Source organism: Sinocyclocheilus grahami, unplaced genomic scaffold (assembly GCF_001515645.1).
Source record: "Sinocyclocheilus grahami isolate Dianchi unplaced genomic scaffold, SAMN03320097.WGS_v1.1 scaffold490.1, whole genome shotgun sequence".
Taxonomy (NCBI): Eukaryota; Metazoa; Chordata; class Actinopteri; order Cypriniformes; family Cyprinidae; genus Sinocyclocheilus; species Sinocyclocheilus grahami.
This window is the reverse complement of record NW_015505669.1, coordinates 854,831-879,191: the sequence shown is the minus strand read 5'-3', so window position 1 is coordinate 879,191 and position 24,361 is coordinate 854,831. Positions and strand designations below refer to the sequence as shown.

At 36.9% G+C, this 24,361-nt stretch overlaps 1 protein-coding gene across 5 annotated transcripts in view; it reads left to right on the top strand.

The window, feature by feature from the left end:
• Nucleotides 1-24,361, top strand: part of LOC107554060 (MKL/myocardin-like protein 1) — a 33,377-nt gene that overhangs the window by 1,540 nt on the left and 7,476 nt on the right. For 3 of the 5 annotated variants that reach the window (XM_016236441.1, XM_016236442.1, XM_016236439.1), the window contains exons 1-5: nt 18,743-19,223; nt 20,822-20,887; nt 23,277-23,332; nt 23,450-23,525; nt 23,908-24,054. In XM_016236441.1, the coding sequence (XP_016091927.1) occupies nt 19,094-19,223; nt 20,822-20,887; nt 23,277-23,332; nt 23,450-23,525; nt 23,908-24,054 (475 nt within the window). In that variant the 5' untranslated portion in view covers nt 18,743-19,093. Of the gene's footprint in view, nt 1-3,342; nt 3,542-7,749; nt 8,031-18,742; nt 19,224-20,821; nt 20,888-23,276; nt 23,333-23,449; nt 23,526-23,907; nt 24,055-24,361 lie in introns of those variants that run through there. The other 2 variants (XM_016236440.1, XM_016236443.1) reach the window with 2 other exon arrangements.

Sequence of the window (24,361 nt, the reverse complement as noted above, 5' to 3'; positions counted from 1 at the left end):
CCCCCCCCCCCCCCCAATACAGACTAAAATATTGACAAAGCTGCTTGTTTTTAAACTTTTTATTATCTTATTAATAAATGTATTATTATTTTATTGAATTAACCACTTGATTTATTGGATTCATTTTGTGATTCCACAAGTATTAAGAAATGTATGTTGTATTTATTGATAAAAAAAAGATTTAGATTTTATGTATTTTTTAGCATTTCATTTTTGATTCCAGTTAAAATATTTAACATATTAGTAATAATTTATGAATTTAAATACTTTTAAGTCATCCTGTTGCCCCCTTGGAATTTTGCTGAGGCCCACTGGTTGTGATCCACTGTATTAAACAATCAGCTGCAATGTAACATGTTTTTATCTGTTTAACCATAAAACTACTACTGAACTACTATATTTGAACTACTAAGTTGCACAATTAGCTGTTCTGTCTGTGAAATGTGTTTTGCATCATCTTAAAAATATTTAGAAATATTATGAAGTGTTCCAGAGAGCCGGAATTTAAATACTTTTAAGTCATCCTGTTGCCCCCTTGGAATTTTGCTGAGGCCCACTGGTTGTGATCCACTGTATTAAACAATCAGCTGCAATGTAACATGTTTTTATCTGTTTAACCATAAAACTACTACTGAACTACTATATTTGAACTACTAAGTTGCACAATTAGCTGTTCTGTCTGTGAAATGTGTTTTGCATCATCTTAGAAATATTATGAAGTGTTCCAGAGAGCCATGTAATAAGCCAGCCAGGTTTTAATATTAACGTGTTATTGATTTTTTTTTTCCATAGTTGGCAGGAGACAATGTACTGTAATCTAATACTACTTTCAAAGAAAAGAACACAACTTGCCATGGGTTGTGAAACTCTGCTGTAATGTTTAGGCTTACATCAATAGGAAAACATTTAAATAGTCTCAAAAGACTTGTCAAATATTAGGTAACAGCCTCAAAAGAAAATGATTTCTTCTTTCCACCCCACCTCTCTTCTCTTGGGATGGGAGGGTGGGATTGGTGTATCAATAGACTCTGGATGCTGATGAGCTCATAATGAAGAATGCATTAGCTAAAAAGATGGACCATGCTTTCACAAAGCAATAACTCAGTCATACAGTTAGACATTGATTTGGTTGCTCTTTAAGAACAGCTTTCAGTAACACTTCTCTAATATTCGGAACTATACCCATTAAATCAGTTGTTACAAAGTCCATCCAAAGGGTTGTTCCACCCAAAAAGGACAATTCTGTTATCATTTACTCTCCCTTATGTCGTTCCACACCTGTAAGTTGTCATGGTAACTCTTTAGAATAGGGAACACATATTCACTATTAACTAAGAGTTTTCCCTGAACAAACTCCTAATTTGCTGCTTATTAATAGTTAGTAAGCTAGCTGTTAAGTTTAGGTATGGAGTCAGATTAAGGGATCTAAAATATGGTCATGCAGAATAAGCTATTAATATGTGCTTTATAAGTACTAGTAACCAGCCACTATGCTAGTAATATGCATGCTAATAAGCAACTAGTTAATAGTGAGAACTGGTCCTTAAAATAAAGTGTTACCAAAGTGGTAATTTCTTCTGTGGAACATAAAAGAAGATATATTGAAGAATGTTGGCAACTGAACAGTTCTGGTTCCCATTGAATTACATAATATATAGAGAAAAATACAATGGAAGTCATAGGAAATCAAAACTGTTTGGTTACCAACATTCTTCGAAATATCTTCATTGGTAAGCGGGTGAGTAAATGGTGAGCGAATTTTCATTTTCGGGTGTCGTAGGGGGTTGCCGTGATTTTGACAAGTAAGACATGTTCCTGGATCAACATCTTTTGTTGATCCTGGATCGACATAACTGTCAAAAAATATAGACCTAACCCAATCCCTACCCCTAAATCTAACCCTACCCATAATTTATTTGGCCATTTTTTAAAACTAAAATCAGAGGGAAATGATAGGTTAATAACAAGGGTGTACAAGCATCTGACCCTGATTGTAAGCCTAAAACTGACATTTCTTGAAAACTTATCCCTCAATTCTGATTGATTGATTAGAATGTTGTTCCAGCATCATTAAGGATGTTGATCCAGGAACATGTTGTACTTGGTGAAATCACGTTCACCATCGGAAGATGTGCTACATTAACTCACAAATGGAGAGTTGCATAATGTGTATTTGTGAATGCAATCTTCTCAGTTTTAATGCTCAGAATGACCATTGCCATCACTGTGCTCCTAGTCAGATGATACTTTAAGTTGTTTTTAATGCCTCGTTGGAAACTGCATCTAATGCTCCATGTGGAGCCTTTACAGCTACAGGAATTGTCCTAGACTTCTTTCCAGGGCTTGTGCCAGCCTTTTTCTGCTTAATGCATTCTGCCCAACTGTTGGGATAAAGAAAGAAAAGAACAATGAAAACTAAATAAATATAAAGAAGGCTAAATGATCAAATCAGCAACATGGAGATGTGGACAGATGGGTGGATAAACAATTCAAATTAATCAGCGGGGTGTGTGTGTGTGTCTGTGTGCACCCTCCAAAAAACCCCCAAATCTCATAATTTCCTCACCCTCTTGTTGTTACAAGGCTGTATGAATGACTTTCATTTGTGGAACACAAAAGAAAACATTTTGAACAATTTGCTGGTTGCTCATTTTCATACAGTTACAGTGCGTGACGACTGATGGTTTTAATAAAAATAAAAAAAATTCATAGTAGTCCATATGAATCATGTCCTATACTCCAAGTCTTAAAAATCTTAATACATCATCTTCTTCTGTAATTGGATATTTAATATTTAGATGTTGTTGATATTATGCATTGTGTTATACCATGGTTTGCAGTCTTTCTTGCAATTTTAATTATCAAATTAGCCAAAATATTTAACAAATGAATATGCATAGGACAGCAGATTAGACGGCCATACAGTCACTCTTTGTTCTGTCGAAAAGAGACCTGACAAATCGTTTTCCAAAAATCTTCTAAATCACTTACAGCTGGAGGCTTTGAGTTCTCCACTTGATGTTATTTTACATGCTTTTGCAAATCGCTGCCTCCAGTCATGTTGGAAGACACTGAGAATTTGTGAGTTGCAGAGTGAGTTACACAATTCTTCATGTCTGAACTTGTAGTGTTGTACTTTATAGAACATGTAACACACCCACAGTGGTTTCACTGGTTTAAGTAAGCGAGTGATTTAAAATAAGTGAATGGGACATGCAAGGCACAATTTTGCTTTTAGCACAGACTATGCTGCATAAAACCTTTCCCTTTATATCTGTGTTATGTCTGTCTGTGTTTTGCAGTTTCTAATTAAGCCTCGTCTCTGTAATTAACCTGTCACAGGTCTGACTACTTCACCCACCTGTCACCCTGGCAGCGCAGGAAGCCAAGCGTGGGGAGGAGCTAAACCCTGGCAGCATGGTGTCTGCTATGGGGAACGGCTCCGTTCCCAGTCCTCAGAGCGAGGCAGTGACCAGTGAGTTGCAGGAACTCTCTCTGCAGTCTGTACCAAGCTTACTGCCCCTGAAAGAACGCAAGAATGGTGAGTTACGGCACACTAGTGCTAGTCCGTTAGTGAAACTATCGGATGCATTTGATTGATCAAAAGGGACCGTAAAGATATTTAAAATAAATGCTACAAAAATATTAAGCAGCACAACTGCTCTCAACATTGATAATAATAAGAAATGTCTCTTCAGCACTAAATCAGCATATTATAATATTTCTGAAGGATCATGTGACCTCAAAAGTTTGACCCGTTATATACACATGGTATTTAATTATTACCATATTCATTAGGGCTAATTTTAAAAAATTTCAGTTAATCTTAATCTTTGAAATAAAATTTGTCAAATCAAGAGCTTGTGAATCAAATTGAATCAGCAAATCTGTATTGATACTCAGCCCTAATGTTCAAATGCTGTGGTGTTTGCTTTGTACTAGTACATTGCAAATTAAGGTGGATAGTACAATGTAATAGATTTTACTTCTTTTCTTTGTAGAGGTAGGCTGTGTTTCATTAGCCACTAGGTAACTAGATGAAGAATAATTGTAGAACTTAATGGTGTGGAGTTGTAATGTCTCTCATAAGAACAGGATGTACAGCAGCATATGTTCTGTGGATGTAAATATCGGATGATTTTCTAATTAGATATAGCACACAATAATGAAGTAATTAAATCAGTCGCAATATTAAAATTTTGTATGTGCAGAAACTTGCAAGAATCAACAGCATTAAAGCAGGAGAAAACAGAAACAATGAGAATGTCTTATGCAGTTGCCTTTATTCCAGCTGCTTTTTGCACTTTCCACTGAGAAACATTGGGTGTCGTGAGATTGAAGGAAAGAGGGTAATGTTATATATAAAAAAAATGTGGATACTACGTTTACATGAAAAATATGGAGGGTGTCCAAGACCATGATCCTTTTTGTTATTTTTTTTATTTTGTGGGCTGTTCATTTTCCTTCCTTTTTGTTAACAATTTCATTTGCAGTGCTGATATATGAGTCAATTTGTGTGTGTGTGTGTGTGTGTGTGTGTGTGCGCGTGTGTGTGTGTGTGTGTGTGTGTGTGTGTGTGTGTGTGTGTGTGTGCGCGTGTGTGTGCGTGCGTGTGTGTGTGTGTGCTAATTGGGGCATTCATGAACAAGGAAATTCTGGAAAAAAGCCCAAGTCATAAGCATGCTGCAGGTCGCTGATTCATTAAGTTATGAAATGCACCGTTTTCTTTACATAAAGGAATGAATATTCAGGTCTTGTGGGAGTGGGGTGTCAAGGAAGTGTACATTATTAAAAGTGAAATGGCTTGTTAAATCTGTGACATGCAGTAGGACACTTCAAAATGTCCGTTCAGCTCTCTGATATACAGCAGACACTCTGTTTGACTTCAGGAAGCTTAGAGGAAAGGACGATTTAGAGAAGTGAAGATTAAACAGCCAGCAGGAAGATGGACAGACGCTGCAGCATGCTGTGATTTCACTCCAGACGGGATACGTTTTCATTCTAAAAAGTCTGTGGGATGTTATTATGTAAGGTTTGCTGTGGTAGGTAGGTGAGTGGTGGGATGTTGTTGCTTTATTTTTTTTGGTAACTCTGCCATTCCAGAACTGCCGGAATGCCAATAAAGAGTTAAACTCCCATGTAACAGCACCTCAGAAGCTCATGGCCTGCAGTCACCACTCCCTTCTTTCTGTCTTCAGCCCCCCGAGCTGCACTTCATTAGATGGTAGTAACAGACATGTTAATGCAGGACCTCTCTCTTCTCCTGCACAAAACAGAAGCGATTGCTGTTAAGGTGTTTGGAGAATAATGTTGGCAAGTATATAGGGATGCACAGATTATTTTTAATTTTTTGCAACATAATTCCAGACAAAAATAATCACTATTTATCAGATCATTTTACTGTTTAACAGCAACTTTGAAAAAAGAAAAAGCAGCATGCATTTGAAACAATGCAGGCAAAGTCTCTTTCAAGGAAAGTCTGTTCACTTTGCAACACCTCTGGGAAGCTATTTCAGGAATCCAAGACTCCGTCGGGGGGGTTATGACGTCATTGGCAGGCGACACAATGACACTATGGACACGGTCCGTGTCACTAGTTAAAATAGCTTATTTCTCTGGATTTAAACATTCTTCGAAATATTTGGGATAATGTAAGCACACAAGTCAGCAAAATATATAACACTGTTCTAGTGGCTTTTGGATATTTAAAAAAAAAAAAAAAAAAATTCCTACATATTGTGCCTTTAATATGCTATGCATTTTATTAGACAGGTGACGACCGCACAGAGTAGCATTATAACAGAATGTTCAAATGTATCTAGAATGATAAAACAGCGCTGCTTTTTTCCCCCACATACTTATGACCGGAAGGAGCGGAAGTGGTCGATCGTGGCATAATAAAAGCTCCGCTGCTTTCGAGCCATGTGTCGCACTCATTCAGCGGCCTCGTTTTGCTTTGACGGCTTTCCGTCTCACTCTGCTTCATTACTACGACGTTAATAAATCTTTAATACATTAGCTCATCCATGAACATGATTTCTGCCCGAGTCCCGTCGGATTGCATCGGCTGTGGGGATGAAGACGACAACTCCCATGATTCCACACTCAGTCACGGTGTCATCAAACTACGCCTTTGTTTCTTTGTTTGTTTTGAATACGCGCCCTCTACAGTCATGGCCGAAAGTTTTGACAGTGACATAAATGTTGTGTTTTGCAAAGTTTGCTGCTTAAGCTGTTGTGGTGTTCATTCACATTGTTTCTAGATTATTGTGTAGAGTGATCAGATGCATTTTAAATAATTGCTAAAAGCTTCATTGGCCAAAAAAAATCTACTTTTCACAAAAAGACAAATTTCACTTGACTTCTTCCAACGATCCATGAGAAATTTGGTGATGATCTGTGCATTTTCCAGCATGATGGAGCACCATGTCACAAAGCAAGAGTGATAAAGAAGTGGCTCGAAGATCATTACATTGAAATTTTGGATCCGTGGCCAGGCAACCCCCCTGGACCTCAGTCCCATAGAGAGCCTGTGGTCAGTCCTCAAAAGGCGAGTGGACAAGCAGAAGCCCACAAATTGTGATCAACTCCGAGAACTAATAAGACAAGAATGGATCGCCATCAGTCAGGATTTGGCCCAGAAGCTAATATCCAGCATGCCAGAGCGAATTGCAGAGGTTATGAAGAACAAGGGTCAACACTGTAAATATTGACTCATTATATTTTGCCAATAAAAGCCTTTAAAACTTATGATATGCTTATCATTGTTTTTCAGTATACCATAGAAACATGTGGAAAAATAATCTACAAATACTGAAGCAGCAAACTATGCAAAACACAAAATTTATGTCACTGCCAAAACTTTTGGCCATGACTGTAGTGGCAAAAAATTACATATTGTGCCTTTAAATTATATATTTCAATTCGGCAACAATCCGATATTAACTGTCCCATAAATGTTGTTTATTTTGCTCAAATAGCATTATGCTTATATTTCAGCCTAAACCAGCCAGTGTGCATGTGTGGTCTGAAACGCGCATCTCAGAACACTGACTGTTTTTATGGCTTTGTATTATGACTTTACACACTTTGTATTTCTATATCTGAAGTCTTTGATGCAGGTTTTATTAAATATAATGTAAATGGCTGATATGTTGACAGTAAAGAGGTCTCATTTATAGTTGTTTCCCATAAACTCTGTCTGTGAGATGAAATTTACTCTTAAGAAATTTACTCCAAGACAGATGAATGCAATTGCACAGCAAACCCGCTGTCTGTGGAGACGTATTTTCCTACACGATAGTCTTAAAAATTCAAGCAACAGTTGAGCTATGTTGCAATGTTGCAGCTTAAGTAATCACTGTTTGAATTTAAGACGTTTGGATGAGGGAACAGAGGCCTGAGGAAGGACGTGTGTTGGGTAGCCGTCCTGAACACTTGATTGCATAACTTTGTGTACAGAGCAGAAATCCTGCCTCTCAGAAAGCAGACGGTCAGGAGAATGAGAGGGGGCTAAAGGTGATCTGGAATGTGTTTTGGCTTCAATTTCTGGCTTGTAGTTCACACACGCTTACTTTTGTAGTAAACGGGTGACCTCAAATCAGGACACAAAGTCCCTGACCTCTCCTCCCCTCTCTCCAGAAATGAAAAAAAAATGGCTGCAAGGAACAGGAAAACTAGGAGTTGCTAAACACAGCTGAAAACAGAGCCTGAAAGCAGCACTTAGGCAGTAATAAAGAAGAAACCGGCTCATATAGACAGACACAAACGCTTGTGCTAACACACCCACATCTGTAGGGCGTGCACACACACGCCGGCTCTGAGCGGAGGAAGGTGAGAGGCACACAGACACACCCTGCTGTTCTTGGGATCTACTGCGGGAATTATCTCTCAGCAGAACAGCACAGAGTTCAATCATTCAACTTCATTCACAGCTTGTTGTGTTGTCCGGACTGGAAATTGATTAATAAAGTGTGGCCGTGATTGTATCCGTATCCTTCTGCACTGGAAGGATATGGCCATACATTTAGGTACAGTACTTGCATGTTTATTTATTTTTTTAAATGTTAGATGTTTGTTGATGTGAATGAAGTCATGTAGAGGTGTGGTAAACTTGGTTGAGGTTTAACAACTTATGTTTAATAGATAAGCCTGATGTTCGCGAAGTCCTGCACAGGATTTATTGCTGTTTGAACTGATGTCTCACTAAACCACAACATTTACTTAATCCTGAGGCCAAGCTATTGACTCTGAGGTTTTTAGCTATTAAAGATGTTAAACATTTTCATGTCTTAGGTTTTCAGATAAATACCGGAGTAATCAAACAGTTGTGGAATGTGACTGGTTAGTTATTCCCCATGAATATTCGTTATGCATTTAATTTGAACTTGATTCATGATCTTGACAACTTATTTTTTAATTGATCTGTTTATTTATTATTATTCATTTTTCATATTTATTAGTGTTTTAGTTAGCTTTTATTTTGTTAAATTCAGTTTTCATTTTAATTTAAGTTTTAATAGTGTTATGTACTCTTGTAATTTTTATTCGTTTTATTCAGTTTTCTGTTTATCTTTAATCTATTAATTTTTTTTGCTTATTTTATTTCAGTTAGTTGGCAAGGCATCGTTTAAATTTTTTTTAGATTGTGTTTTCTTAAGTTTTTGTCTATGTTTTTTATTTTATTTCAGCTATATTATATTTCATTTAACAACAGCAATTTTTAACAGTTTTCATTTTGTTTAACCATAACAGCACTGTTGAGCATAGACAGGAAAGTAAACAGAAGAAAAGAAAGTGATGTGACATGTGGCCAAGTATGGTGACCCATACTCGGAATTAGTGCTCTGCATTTATCCCATCCAAAGTGCACACACACAGCATTGAACACACACCCCCCCGGAGCAGTTGGGGGTTCGGTGCCTTGCTCAAGGGCACCTCAGTCGTGGTATTGAAGGTGGGAGAGAGCGCTGTACATTCACTCACCCCACCTACAATCCCTGCCGAGACTCGAACCCACAACCTTTGGGTTATGAGACCAACTCTCTAACCATTAGGCCACGACTTCCTCATTATAAGAGAGAAGGGGTGAGAGAAGGGGAATGGTATCAGGACATGACCCTGGTTGGACTCAAATGTCCTGAGCATCACAGCAACTTTATTAGGATACTCTTTTATGCATAAAACTTGCAAAGAAAGAGAAAGAATGGAATATACAATCTAAAAATCATTAATTTGCCTGTGACACGGCCCCTGGACACTCCAGAGTGTCAAAGCACACTTACTTGTACTACTTACTTATACTGTTTTGTTGCTTTCATACTTTTAAGTGAAATTCTCTAAAATGATACACTATAGAAACAGATATGTGGAGAGCTCAGCCTGGAATTGCTCCAGCTGGATTGGGGCAGGATGTGTCGATGGATAGGAGTTTTTGCTCTCTCTTTTGTTAAAACCAGCTGTTTTCTCCCTGAGGTATGGCAGTGGAGCTCAGAGCTTTGAGGAAAAGAACAGACTCCTTTTGGGACAGAATGTCTGGGTCATCAAGACAAGGAAACAAACAGAGTTACCATGCCATGTTTGATGCTGTTTTATAAATCAGCTCTTGGACAAGGAGGTTTGACAGAGTCCTAGCAAAAGTCAGTGTAAAGGGTGATTGATTATCTGTGAGAGTCCACTCCTCCAGATGCGGTGCCTTGACGTGAGATATTGGATTAAATAACAGTTATGTGAACTTTTTGTGACTTTGGTACCAGTCACCATGAGATACAAACATTGATTTTTAAGTGCAACTGATGGATTGATAGAAGCTCTTAGCCAGGTCGTTTTCATTCCCACTGCCACAGTTAATATTGGCTAACAGTAATGTTTCTGTATAAAGGGTCAAGATTTAGACAGTCCTGTGAAACTGTATGATTTACAAGTCATATTGCATCATTATTGCTTTCCAGAGCGCAGTTACTCTGCTGTGGGTTTTGCACTGACTGTCTCTGGGTTGCTCTGTGGTTTTCTGTTATGTAATATTTTAGGATTGCTTGCCAAGTTTAACTCCAGCATGCTTACACAGGCCCTGAACATAACCGAATGGAGGGAGGAAAAGAGGAAAAAAGAGCCATTGCCTGTTTGCATTAAATAGACACAACCCACAGCTGTCCGTAATCCTTATTGAGACCTTAATCCTGCATTAAATAGACACGACCCATAGCAGCCTATCGGTTTATCTAGGCATCTTCTGTCTTGCATACTAACAGGTCAGGTGAATCATAACACTGGAAAACACACCATGCTTATTGTGGTGATGATAAAATGAAATGGCTGACGCCAGGATGAATGGGTATTCCAGGAACAAGGAAGCTTACTAGAATTCTCTTGCTTGGTTGTTAAGAAAAAAATTATGTACTTGCAGGCACAGATAGAACCTTTGGTAATAAAGTGGCCTTTATAAGATTACATCAGTTTAGCTGCTTTGATTTATTTGATTTGCTCAAGTGCAGTATGCCAGAACCAATAATGCACTCGTGGCCCTCAGCTATGAAAAGTGCTTTGTCAGCTAGACAGTACTCCACAGTGCTGTTTGCTTATTCCAGTGCACCACATCTGCATAGCAAAACCAACAACCAAAGTCAATGTATCTCACTGATTTCACACAAATACATCTAACATATAAATTAACTTTAACATAACATGATCTGAATTTATAGTTGAAAGCTAGGTATACTTCTATTCTGCAAGGAAGCATTAAATTGATCAAAAATGACAGTAGTTTTATAATATTACAAATGTTTGTTTCAAATAAAAGCTGTTATTTTGAGAATTCTGTTTATCAAAAAAATGTATCACAGTTTCCACAAAAATGTAAAGCAGCACTTAATACTGTTCCCATCATTGTTAATAAAAATAAATGTTTCTTAAGCACCAAATCAGCATGTTAGAATGATTTCTGAAGGATCGTGTCTGACTGAAGACTGTAATGATGCTGAAAATTCAGATTTGACTGATAAATTGCTTTTTATTTTGATTTTTAATCTTATGACATTTTTTTTTATTGATTTTATTTTTAATTTTTTTAAATATTTTAAATTGTAATCATTTATATTATATATAATAAATTATTAATATATAATTATATTATATTTTTATTGTACTTTTGATCAAGAGACTTGAAAAAAATATATTTGCTTGTGCTCTTTTATCTTAAGTGATATTGATCCTACAAATGCATATAATTTAGTTTTAATGTTTACATTGGAGCTTCTGGACGTAAACAGAGGAACACAAGGCAACCACTCCCATTAATTGCTTTGTTTTGTCTGTTCTTGCAATTCCAGCTTTATGACTGATAGCATCCACTGTCTTATTCACATATCAGCAGTTGATTGCACATGATTATATATAGAGTGGAACATTTGTCACAGACCAAATTGTATCCTGGTGGATTTCCATGGAATTTCCAACTGATAACGTGTTCAGAATTTGGTGAATATATGCTTTGATTCTCATTAATTCCATGTAGAAGTAACAAAAACAGTAAAAGTAGTGTGTAAAGTCATATTGTGTTTTGATAAAGTGACACGTTTAGAAAGGATACAGAAGATAATGATCTGTGTGACATAACTTAGCGACTCTCCCTTAACAGGCTAACAAGTCGTGACAGGCCAGGTTTAAATACTCAGGCGTTGCTGCAGTGATTTTCAAGTTTAAAAGAATGTTCATTGTTTCATGGCAATTACTTAAATGTCATGTGCAACAATAATCCAGTCAGAATTAGAGACCACCTGATATTGCTTTTTAGTTTATTTTTGTTATCCAATAACATATTTTCTATATGTATGTATGTATATGTTTATTTATGCAATTTATGTTGTGCAGATATGTTTTGTTGCTTTGTTGTGTCACTTTTGGTTAAGACATGATTTAACCTTTTAAAACATAACATATGAAATAATAGTCTGAAAAAGTATCATATTTCATGCTTTAGGCTGTTATGGCTCACATAGTATGATATAGGAGAATATGGAGCTAATTCCTGAGGAACAAGGAACAAAAAACACTTTTTTCAAGGGCCCAAACAAAAATATGCAAAACATAAGATGAAATTCTGATAGTTTGTAAGGTAGATCAATAAAATATTTCTAACAGTATAGTAGACTAATGTATTAAAATGCTTAGTTTTGTGTGTGGGAGGCCAAAACATATAATGCAATACAGTCCAATGACTGATTGAGAGATTTACAAATAAATGTTCCTCACAAGCGTGATGCATCGCATTTGACACTCACGTTTTACCATGATTTTTCTAAAAATTATGTATGGATAATCAAGTAAGCCTAAGTTGCTTCAGGCCAGTAGTGTTCATCTTAAAGAATTACTAATGATTTAAAATTGTATCTTTTATAAAAGTCAGATTTCACAGCATAAAGATGTGTACAACAGCCTGAAGGGGGATGTTTTTAGAATTACACTTAAAGGCCTTTTACTTGCTAAAAAAGTATAAACTATCAATCAGACGACAGAAGGCATGTGTGTTTTATAGGGCTGCACGATTAATCAAAATTAAATCGCAAAGGCGATAAATCACGATTAGGCAGAAGCTGCGATTGTCATGCGTATCTTGTCAGTTAAGATTGTGTTTTGATAAAGTGACACGTTTAGAAAGGATACAGAAGATAATGATCTGTGTGACATAACTTAGCGACTCTCCCTTAACAGGCTAACAAGTCGTGACAGGCCAGGTTTAAATACTCAGGCGTTGCTGCAGTGATTTTCAAGTTTAAAAGAATGTTCATTGTTTCATGGCAATTACTTAAATGTCATGTGCAACAATAATCCAGTCAGAATTAGAGACCACCTGATATTGCTTTTTAGTTTATTTTTGTTATCCAATAACATATTTTCTATATGTATGTATGTATATGTTTATTTATGCAATTTATGTTGTGCAGATATGTTTTGTTGCTTTGTTGTGTCACTTTTGGTTAAGACATGATTTAACCTTTTAAAACATAACATATGAAATAATAGTCTGAAAAAGTATCATATTTCATGCTTTAGGCTGTTATGGCTCACATAGTATGATATAGGAGAATATGGAGCTAATTCCTGAGGAACAAGGAACAAAAAACACTTTTTTCAAGGGCCCAAACAAAAATATGCAAAACATAAGATGAAATTCTGATAGTTTGTAAGGTAGATCAATAAAATATTTCTAACAGTATAGTAGACTAATGTATTAAAATGCTTAGTTTTGTGTGTGGGAGGCCAAAACATATAATGCAATACAGTCCAATGACTGATTGAGAGATTTACAAATAAATGTTCCTCACAAGCGTGATGCATCGCATTTGACACTCACGTTTTACCATGATTTTTCTAAAAATTATGTATGGATAATCAAGTAAGCCTAAGTTGCTTCAGGCCAGTAGTGTTCATCTTAAAGAATTACTAATGATTTAAAATTGTATCTTTTATAAAAGTCAGATTTCACAGCATAAAGATGTGTACAACAGCCTGAAGGGGGATGTTTTTAGAATTACACTTAAAGGCCTTTTACTTGCTAAAAAAGTATAAACTATCAATCAGACGACAGAAGGCATGTGTGTTTTATAGGGCTGCACGATTAATCAAAATTAAATCGCAAAGGCGATAAATCACGATTAGGCAGAAGCTGCGATTGTCATGCGTATCTTGTCAGTTAAGCACGGTTCTGTGATCAGCAGTAAATCTCCATCTGAAGGCCAGAAGGCGCTCTCGCGCTGAAACTCCAAATACGCCTGCAGAAGAAACCCAGGAAATCCCTACAGCAGTTGCTGAATAAACAGAAGATTTAACTGCTTTCATTAATTCAACGTGACCAATAAACACACGACTACGACAATATATGGTTTATCTGAGTTTGTCTTATTATAATTGTATTATAATAAAGTATATAATAATGCAATGCTAATCGACATAGCCTTTATCACTGCTTAGAATACTATGAAATATGTTGCGTACCTTATTCTTTGTAAGAAGCAACATCATCTCACAGAAGGATTTATTTCAAACACTCGACTGACATTATGAAGTGAGTTTGGAGTAAAAACATGTTATTAAATGTGGTATTTTCACATGCTTTCAGATGGAGCAGCATTTGCTACACAGAGCCGTAGTTCACTGACAAGCTACGCAAACAGCTTTCATAATCGCAGAACGATTTCTTCGATTTAATAATCATACCGTCTGCGATTATGAACGCGATTTTACGTAGCTTGTCAGTGAACTATGGCTCTGTGTAGTAAACGCTGCTCCATCTGAAAGCAAGTGCTGAAGATTTACTACTAATCACAGAACCGGATTTACTGACAAGATACGCATGACAATCACATTCGATTACTCGTGCAGCCCTATTTGATCATGTTGATAATTTAAAGGCCTTAGAAATTTGTGTATTAAATATTATACAGTAGGCTTTGTAGAGTTAAGGCAACTGTGGAATGGAACAAAATACCATTTGTTTTATCTATAACAGCAGGATGGAATATCATGTGAAAATGTCAAATACAATAAAAACAAGAGTCATGATTTGTGGATATGCTAGAAAGTAGGGCAGGAGGTATAGAGGTTTGGATGAAATTATTTCAGAAGGATGTCATGTAACAGGCTCACAAAAACAGGAGAGCTTGGACGTGAACCTCTCTTTTTCACTGGTCTCTCTCTCTCTCTCCTCCCATAACCTCATTTGCTGAGCTCAATCTGACGTTCCTTCTGCACTTTAGCAGCTTATATTACTCGAGTCAAGCAGCTGGCCTGATTTTCCGTATACTCGGTTTCTCGTTCCTTCACTTTTTCACTCTTTTGAAAACTTGTTAGTGGGGCCCTATTTGAATCAAATTGAGGAGATTAGTTGTATAATCCTGATTTGTGTCTGGCTCTCATGTGCGTATCATTTTGATGACTTTGTGGCAGTGTGATCCCTTGCGTCATTGTAGAAATGTAGACTGCATGAAAACTGGTCCGCTAGGGCCTATTTTTCTGGCTAGTGCTGGAAATTAAGTAACAATGATGTTGTTTTTCAGTGGGTGATTGAAAGCAGAACGGAAAATAGCAGCAGACAAGTGTGTTTTAATGTGGTACAAACTAAGTTAATTTTGAACTGATTCTCAAAAAACAGAACAGCGGGAATGCAATAGAAAATCAACCTCACCTTTTTGAGACTGTGGAAATGTTTTTCATGACTTTAAATATATATTTCAAATTAGGGATGCACCGATATGAAAATTTTGGCCGATACCGATAACCGATTATTCTTTATTTTTGAAAGCCGATAACCGATATGTTGGCCGATAAATCTATATCCAAATTGTTATATACTTTGAGAGCCCGATTACAAAAAAGGTCTCATCATTAAAAGCCACATCCCAAACACTTCAACATAAGCAGCCTAGTTTGAACGGTGTACGTTTTTAAAAAAATTTACTCTCCCATTACCAAATTTAGTCATAAAAAAGTCTTACAAATAAATAAAATAATGCATAAATAATGCAAACAAGTCACTGGACATCATTACATGTGTAAAGAATCAAAATGAATGCGCCACAGATCAATAAAACAGAATAGCCTCTGCACGGACAATAATTAAATGATTTTAATTACTAAACCATATTGTTGATGAAAATAATAAGAGAAAAATACAAGTGGTTGTTGTTATTAATAATGTATCAATGATTTTGAAAAAGTAACAAATTAATACCACTGTTTTAAATAGCAGCCGTTGAGCTGCGCGTGCTGAAGCTGAAGAGCTGAATGAACATGGTAAACTGAAGCGTTTTGCTGGCAGCTTATTTAACTCAAGGAAATGCATCCTGAGATTAATATTAATACAACATAAACATAATATTACAACTTATATGTACAAAATGATGCAGTTATTGCGTGCTACAGTCTGAATGTGTGATCCTGTTGTGGATGCGCTCTTCCCATATCAACGCACTGAAACACAGCAACTAAACCCAAAGAATGCACAACGTTTTATTATAATAATGTTCTCATTAGAATGTTATATACACAACATTCCCAATCATAGTTATTAATGTTGTGCACTGCTGTTTGAGCTGCGTGCGCTGAGCTAAAGACGATCACTGCTAAACTGAAGCGCTCTTTTAACTTAACCAAACGCATTCTATATGAGATAAATCAGATATACATCAAATAAACACAATATTACAACGTACAATTGTCCAAAAGGCTGCAAACGAACAGCGCGCATCTGAAGTGTCTCTGAAGGAAATAATGCATTATTTATCGGCTTTAAGATATCGGCCAAATTTTCTTATCAGGCCGATACCGATAACAGAAAAAATTAGCATTTATCGGCCGAGACCGATATGGTGGCCGATATATCGTGCATCCCTATTTCAAATTATTTAGTGGTTGTTACAGAAGAAGCTCATGTTAAGTTAATCTTAAAATAATGTTGTAAATATAAAAGCGAATATGGCAGCTTCAAAAAACTTGGTACTACACCCTAAGTTAACCTTGGCCAATAATGATCAACCAGCTATGATTCTGACAGTCATAACGGATTGTTTGCATTGCTTGTAATAAAAACTACTCATTTAGGTGTTTTAGATCTGTCTGAGAGCCTGATGAACTTTGACTTTATTATCTGTGATGCTTAATTTGATAAAGCTGGTGTTTTGTTCTTTGTGTCAACTTTTGGGTTTAGCATATTGGCTGACAATAGACTTCCTCTGTGGTCAGTTGTCACTTTGCAATGCTGGGGCCCTTGTAGTCAATGCCAGCATGAGCGTCAACTGCTGTGAATACTCACCAAGTGTTGATGACAGCGATGAGCTCGTGGGCTAAAAGCAGATCGTGGTAATGTTTTTGTCTCTAAGGGGGTCTGTGCATAGTGATCTTCATTTCCCTATAATATAGAAAAGAATATATGACTGTGTTTACATTAGTCATTGGCATTCTGTCATTCCAAACCTGTATCACTTACTTTCTTCTGTGAATCACAAAATAAAATACTTTCTTTTCTTTTCTTTTTTTGTCTGATGTTGTTTTGGACTCCATTGACTTTCATTGAACGGATGAAAACAGTTGAAAAATTGAGTTGAATTTTGTATTCAGAAGAAGGTCACACAACATTTGTGTGCGTATATTATGACAGACTTTTCATTTTTGGGTGAACTATCCCTTTAAGTGATTAACATGTACTTATTTACTTATTATATGATCCATATTTACAATAGCCATCCTTTAGTGTTTTGCTTTCTGGAATTCTGTTTTTGTGTGTGTTTGTTCGAAAATGTGTGTGAGTCATGTTTGCAAGAACAGTAGCGCTGGGATAGCAGTGGGTAACCCTATCCAGTGCTTGCACAGGTGATACTGAGCTGAATATAGAGCCTTTTGACCAGCTGGCCTTACTATTTAAAACTGAGAGAGGACTCGGGTGGGGGGATGAGGGGGTTCGCCAACAGTGAAACATGTGTGATGTATGGGAGATGTATGTACTTTATCTGCCAGAAAGAATGGAAAGGTCAAAGGAGACCTATATTCTTCCCGTGACCTCCTTCCTTCCACTCTCTCTGCTCATGTCACCGGGACTCACGAGAGCCCTGCATGACACCATTTCTGAGAGTGACGTGAGAGTTTTCCGTATTAAATACCTTGTGAAATGTGAACTGTGTGTTGGCTGTTACATGCCATATGTGAGAGGGTTGATCTGTTTCCTCTTGTTTTTTGCAGTTGATTTTTTTCACTTGTTGTGCATGCAAGAAACGCGATTAGAAGCTTATAGTTTGTGAACATATTATAAAAGAACTTTGAAGAAATGTTTTCTCTGTATATAAGTGAAAGTGTTGTTACTGTTAATGAGAACTACATTATTTTCATTCTATGAAATAAAAACACTAACAATTGGAAGAACATTTTCATGACCCTAAAAGAAAAGAAAATGTGTAAGTTGGAATATACTGTGAATATACTTAATTCATTTGTGGTCACTTTATTTGATTTAGTTTTGGTCTATATAATACTTATTTTATTTGCATGACAAAATTATAATTATTACTGCACTATTGTTCAACACTTTTTATTATGTATAATGCTTATAAAATATATATTCAAATTTTTTTTTTTAATGAAATGAATACTTTTAATCAGCAAGGTTACTTCAACTAGATCAAAAGTGACAAATAGTTTTACATTGAAAACTTTAAAAATATTTTTCAAATAAATGCTGTTGTTTTGAACTTTTGAACAAAGAATACTGAAAATAATGTCATGATTTCCACAAAAAATGACAGCACAGTTGTTTTCAACAAAATCAACATATTAGAATGTTTTCTTAAGGATCATGTGACACTGAAAACTGGAGTAATGGAGTAACATTTGCTGTGAATCAAATGTCATCACAGGAATATATTACAATTAAAAGTACATTAAAACAGAAAACTTAAATTTCTAATAATAATTCACAAAATGACTCTTTGTATTTTTTATCAAATAAATGCAGCCTTAATAGAATAAGAGCTTTTTTTTAAGTATAAAAAACTTACCTACCCCAAATTTTTGATTGCTAGTGTGTATATATAATATGCTACCCTAATGAACCAGTGAAAAAGAGCTGAGGGGGGGAATGGGGGTCTGCCAGATTGTAGAGCGTAAACGAGAGGCAACAGCTGAGCTGAAGCGAGCAGTCATTGGCACTCAGCAGACCCTCCTTTATGTTTGAGGGTGAGAGACACGCTGTTCTGTGAATGTCTTCTGCTGAGTGCAGAGCAGGCTCTGTGCTCTGCCGTCCTCACCTATGTGCGTTAGCTTCATTTTCTGCCTCTGTGTAACGCAGCTGCAGAGCCTCTGCATCCACCTTAGAGAACAAAAGAGGACAAAAGCGAGAATTAGATTTGGGATGAGGAAGAAACCAAGTGGAAGCTGTCTGTTCTCCAATTCTGTGATTTGAAACGCTGTAAATACCATTGATGTGGACTAACATACCTGTTACGGAAATCTTGTGCCGTACAGTCCATTTTCCTCACTTTGGACCACCAATGGAATATCAGTTTTGACTTTGAGACATTTCAAGAGACTTTCAACACTGGATCCAAACATGCTGGACACAAACCAGTGCCTTCACATTGATACTTCCTCTTTTGAGGATCAACCAATCCAAAATGGTGAAGATAAGATGTCTGTGAGTCTGGATTGTGACAGACATGGTTATCATAGCCTCAAAGAAGGTGGGCATTGCTGTTTTTATGCTTTTATAGAGTATAAATAAAGCACCCTCCAGGTGTGCATCCAACCTAATATGCTGAATTTAGCTTCATTAGCGCTTATCCCGAGTCTTAACCTGTCAGACATGATTATTCTAGTGTCTTAGTGGTGAGATCACCCCAGCTGCTCGTACAGAGCCAAGAGCGAGCACCGGTTGACCTGTAAACTGTGCCAGGCCCAGGGGCTTTGAGGCCAGTCAGCAGGAGGCGTGTTTAATTAAGACCCCAGACACACAGGCTCTTGGATTAACCCAGTTGTCTGCATGATTCGGTTTTTTTTGTTTTGTTTTGTTTTGTTTCAAGACCTGGATGTTGACACTACACTTTCCAGGTCTCCCACAGAATTTTCCAAGCTGGCGAGAAGATGGAGAGAGTGTTGGCATTTAAACGTGTCTGATTGATTTACAGTATCAGGCCAGGTTCTCGGAGAGGTGCGAGAGGGCTTGTGTTTCTTCTTCAGTGGGTACAGAAATAGTGCTGAGCAGCTCTAAGGAGTGGGTGGTCAAAAACAGCTGTTAAAATGAAGTGGGAATAGGAAGAATTTAGAACAAATAGCGAAACTTTTTGTATTCAATTTGCAAGTGAGAACCGGAGTGGGTGTTCAGGGATTTTATGGGAACTTGCGACAAAAAGGGGCCCTGATTTAAAAGCGCAGGATTCACATCCTCACAGCTGATCACCGAAACGTCAGCCTTTGGTTTTGTCACCTCAAGCACTTCCAAAAGTAGTTTTCACAGTGATGACATAGAAGGACCATTTTGTGTTCCCCAAAGAACCTTTCAGTGAACAGTTCTTAAAAGAACCATTTTAATACATTTTAATAATGTAAAGAGCCTTTTTCCACCATAAACAACCTTTTGTACAGTTACTATGAATGTTAAAGGTTCTTCATGGAATCATAGATGTCAATGAAAAACCTTTATTTTTTATTTATGGTTTATATAACAAAAAGGAGTGTTTGGTAGGTATTGGAATGCGCAGTTGATGTTCTGGTTTCTTTATCCCCAGATGTTGTGACTGTGAAGGTCAGAACACCTGACTAGTGCACACAAAGCAATGCCATGTGGGTGATGATGTCATTGTGCCAGGAGTGACAGGTGCACGTTTGCCTCTAAAGCATCCAGGGCCACATCCCTCCTGACGTGGCATTTGACATAATAGTACTGTAACGGCTTTTTTTGCACTGAACAAAGCAATAACAAAAATCTCATGCTGTCTACACACCACCCTCTTTATAATCATTGAGCAACTTACCTAATGTGTTGTGCCAGCACGCAAGTTCCTGATTTGAAGAACGCCTATTGCCTCTCAGTTGCACTTTTTGAATTCAGGAAAGTAGTTGAGTGTGGTGAAACGGGAAGTATGAAAAACCACCCAAACAACCTAAACATTCACAGTCCCTCCCCTCAGCATTCACTCTTTACTTAGAAAGAAACTGAAAGAGGGCTCTTTCGAGCTCTTGTCCTGACTTATGCTATTGTCATCTGGCTGCAGCTGTCCTGATGTGAATATCGAAACTGTCATTCTCTGTATCTGAACCCTTGTCCTCTCTCCCCATGCAGTTCTTCAGCTCAAACTACAGCAGAGAAGGACGCGAGAGGAACTGGTCAGCCAAGGAATCATGCCTCGTAAGTCAGATTTTACTCTTCTAGTTATGCCCAGCATCACACATGTGCAATATGTGCATTTACTTGCAACACAAGCAGATTGCAAAACATTTATAGGTTCATTTTGGGAATGTGTGTGAATGCTGAATTTATAGTGGCTTCATAAAGTATTTGGGCATTCAAGTCACGCTCCAAAATGTATAAATGAATATAGTGACATTCAGACATTAAGTGTGACCTGAGTGTCCAAAAACTTTGAGGCCACTGTATATTCAAAGCTAGGTATAATGACAGCATTCGGAGATATTTATGTTATACAGTTTAGCCACAATGATATTCAGACTCTTGATATGGGTCCATATTACTATTTGTTAGTGTGTCAATAAGTAACTAGCTGTTGTGGTGCAGCAATGGCCACATGGATTTCATGCTACTATGAAGGATATTGCAACATTCCCAGCCACTCATTCTGTATGAAATCGACAATGAAATGAAATGGTTCAACAATGCTTATGTAGCAATCAACACCCATTCAAAAGCAAAAATAGTGAGCTTATCTCTGTTTCTGCCAGTTTATGCATTATGCTGCATATTGCAGCATAAACTTGTATTTTGCTTATAGGCTCCAACAGGCATTAATGGATGGGACTGTCCTCTGTAGAAGACTGACTCTTGATTGCCAACACACAGTCATTGTGAAAGGGCCTGTTGTTGTGTTATCAGGTGGATCTACTTCCCTTTTTGTTTCCACTTCCTTATTCTGTGTTCTGCTCATCAGGCAAGAGGATTTGCAGTCTTCACACTGTGCTGTCTATATGTGGCCTCTGTGGGAAGGAGGAAGTGCTCAAGCAGCTCTAGCTTTGCTCTTTAAACGACAGCCAAAAACGAACTGTTTGGTTCAATTTAAACAGCACTAAACACTTGTGTTGCAATATTAATTGACAATTGCACTTGACGAAATACTTGCATTGCTGCACACATAAGCCTGCAGGATTACATTAAGATTTCATAACTGTTTAATGTAACTGTATGAGAGTAGTTGACACATAACTTGTCAACTGACTTTTTCAAAGATTTTAGATTAAATTTATATTGAATGTCTAAGGGAAAGTTTATGCTTTAAGGTTTTTCGCCATTTTTTATTCACATTTGCCTCACAATGCAGGTTATGTCAACTTTCCAAATGTTTTTAATGTCATTTATCCACAACTCTACAGTTCAGTACGGAAGAGAATTAGGGCCAAGCAATAATAAAAAAAATAAAACCATCTCCAGATTAAATTCATTATAATACGAGATTAAATTCGTTACATTTCAAGAAAAATGTCGAAATAAAATGTTGAGAATAAACGTATTAAATTACAAGAAAAAGTTTTGTTTCGAGAAAAAAACTAGTTAAATTTCGAGAAAAATTTCGAAATTAAATATTGAGCGTAATCTCATTACGTTACGAGAACAAAAGTTGTTGTGTTTTGAGAATAAACGCATTAAATCAAAAAATCATTTGATTATGCTGACAACTTTGTACAGTACTTTCGGTTTATTTTTGTGAGCCTCTGCTGCACAGAGACTAGGCAGATCACTGCTGACCCTACCATGTGGTTTTAGAAATTTCAAGTTAGTTACCCAATCTTGGCTGTTACATCACATTCTTACTTTGTTATTCCTGTCATATTACAGCTCAATCACATGTGCAGTTTACTGTCCTTGTTTTTTTTCAGCCCTCTTTTTAGAGAAAAAATGTCTGCTGTTGTGATAGTAAATACAGTATATACTGTACATACCAATTTGGTACTACCAATTTAGGAATATACTTGTTTGGTATACTCTAAAGTGACCAGAGGCAAACTATTTAGCAAAAAATACATTTTTGAAAAAGTAAAGAGTAATAAAAATAACTATATTATTTTATATCTGTTAAAATACATTAATTTTGACTCCCCAAGTGCATTTTTAGGCAGATGGATATACACACTTGCTGTTCACACTCACTGAACTCCCTTTGTTCTTTCAGCAGGTGATTTGAGCCAATCTAATATTAGGGGATGTTCTCTTTTTTAAATGTATGACCTTTTTGTATGACATTTAATGACTAGTTTTTCAGTCTTCTTACATAGTTCCTCAGTATCAAATATGATTCATTAAGGGAAATAGGTGGGCACAGATACATGACTATTTGAAAACTTGAAAAGGCATGGCAGTGATTAAGTGAAAACGCAGTATGTATTGGGCCGCTGCTTTTTGTAGTGGTTAGTTCACACAGGAAGCATTTTGGTGTTCTCCTGCACTCAAACCTGAATACTCGCTTAATTAATCTGTTGTGCACCTGGCAGTTACAATGACCAAAATGCACATCCCTATGACTGAGCATAAGAAAGTAAGACCGTCTCTGTCTCTGTTCTGTACACAGCACTGAAGAGTCCGGCTGCCTTCCACGAACAGAGGAAAAGTCTGGAGAGAGCACGCGTGAGTGACTTTATCTCTTTTCCTTTTGAAGAAAAAGAGGTTCTTCTTGAAAACAAAACAAAAAATCACTTTCTTGTCATCTTTGATTGACACTTGTTTTCTCTTTTACTGGTGCAGACTGAGGATTACCTGAAGAGGAAGATCAGGAGTCGGCCAGAGAGGTCAGAACTGGTCAGGATGCATATCCTCGAAGGTGAGTGTCACATCATTCTCTTTTAAATATGAAAACGGAGTAATATTAAATTATTACAGTATTATTCGTTTATTTATTCAATTGCAAGTCATGTTTCTGTTATGCATTTTCTGCCTCTTGCAATGGACCTTCTTCACAGTGAAAGGGTCCATAGCCATAACCCTATCCTGACCTGTTCCTGTTCAAGACTGAAGGAGCCGTCTACTGTATAGTTTCTATATTCCTTAGTATTTTTTTCCATTTCTGTTACATCAGAAACAGGTAGTTGATCAACATGCAAAAATACTAATTGAGTCAGTAGACTCTCAGAGAGGAATTTAGGTGGTATTTACATTAAAGGAAGTGATTCATTTGTTAATGATTATATTTGTTTCACCCACAGAGACCTCAGCTGAGCCCTCACTGCAGGCCAAGCAGCTGAAGCTGAAGAGAGCCCGACTGGCAGATGATCTCAATGATAAGATCTCCCACCGCCCTGGTCCCATCGAGCTCATCCACAAGAACATCCTCCCTGTGCACGCGCTCATTGGTTAGTCTGTAACCACTGTCAAAAACAGCATTTATGTTGCACGCGCTATTATAGCACTGTCAGCTTTGTCAGTGTTACTGTTTAAACACCATAAGCATTTTCGCCATAAATGACAACAGTGCAAATCTATTATTTGCAAAGTTGACAATAAAAGAGGAAACTTTACCTACATGTATTGTTAATAACATTCCTGTGTCATTTTAATTGTATATATTTGTTCACTTAAAAGTTTCACTCACAATGATTTGTTCACAACTCAAGCACCACTAATTCTGTTCAATATAAGTGAAGTTTTACTGTCAGTTAC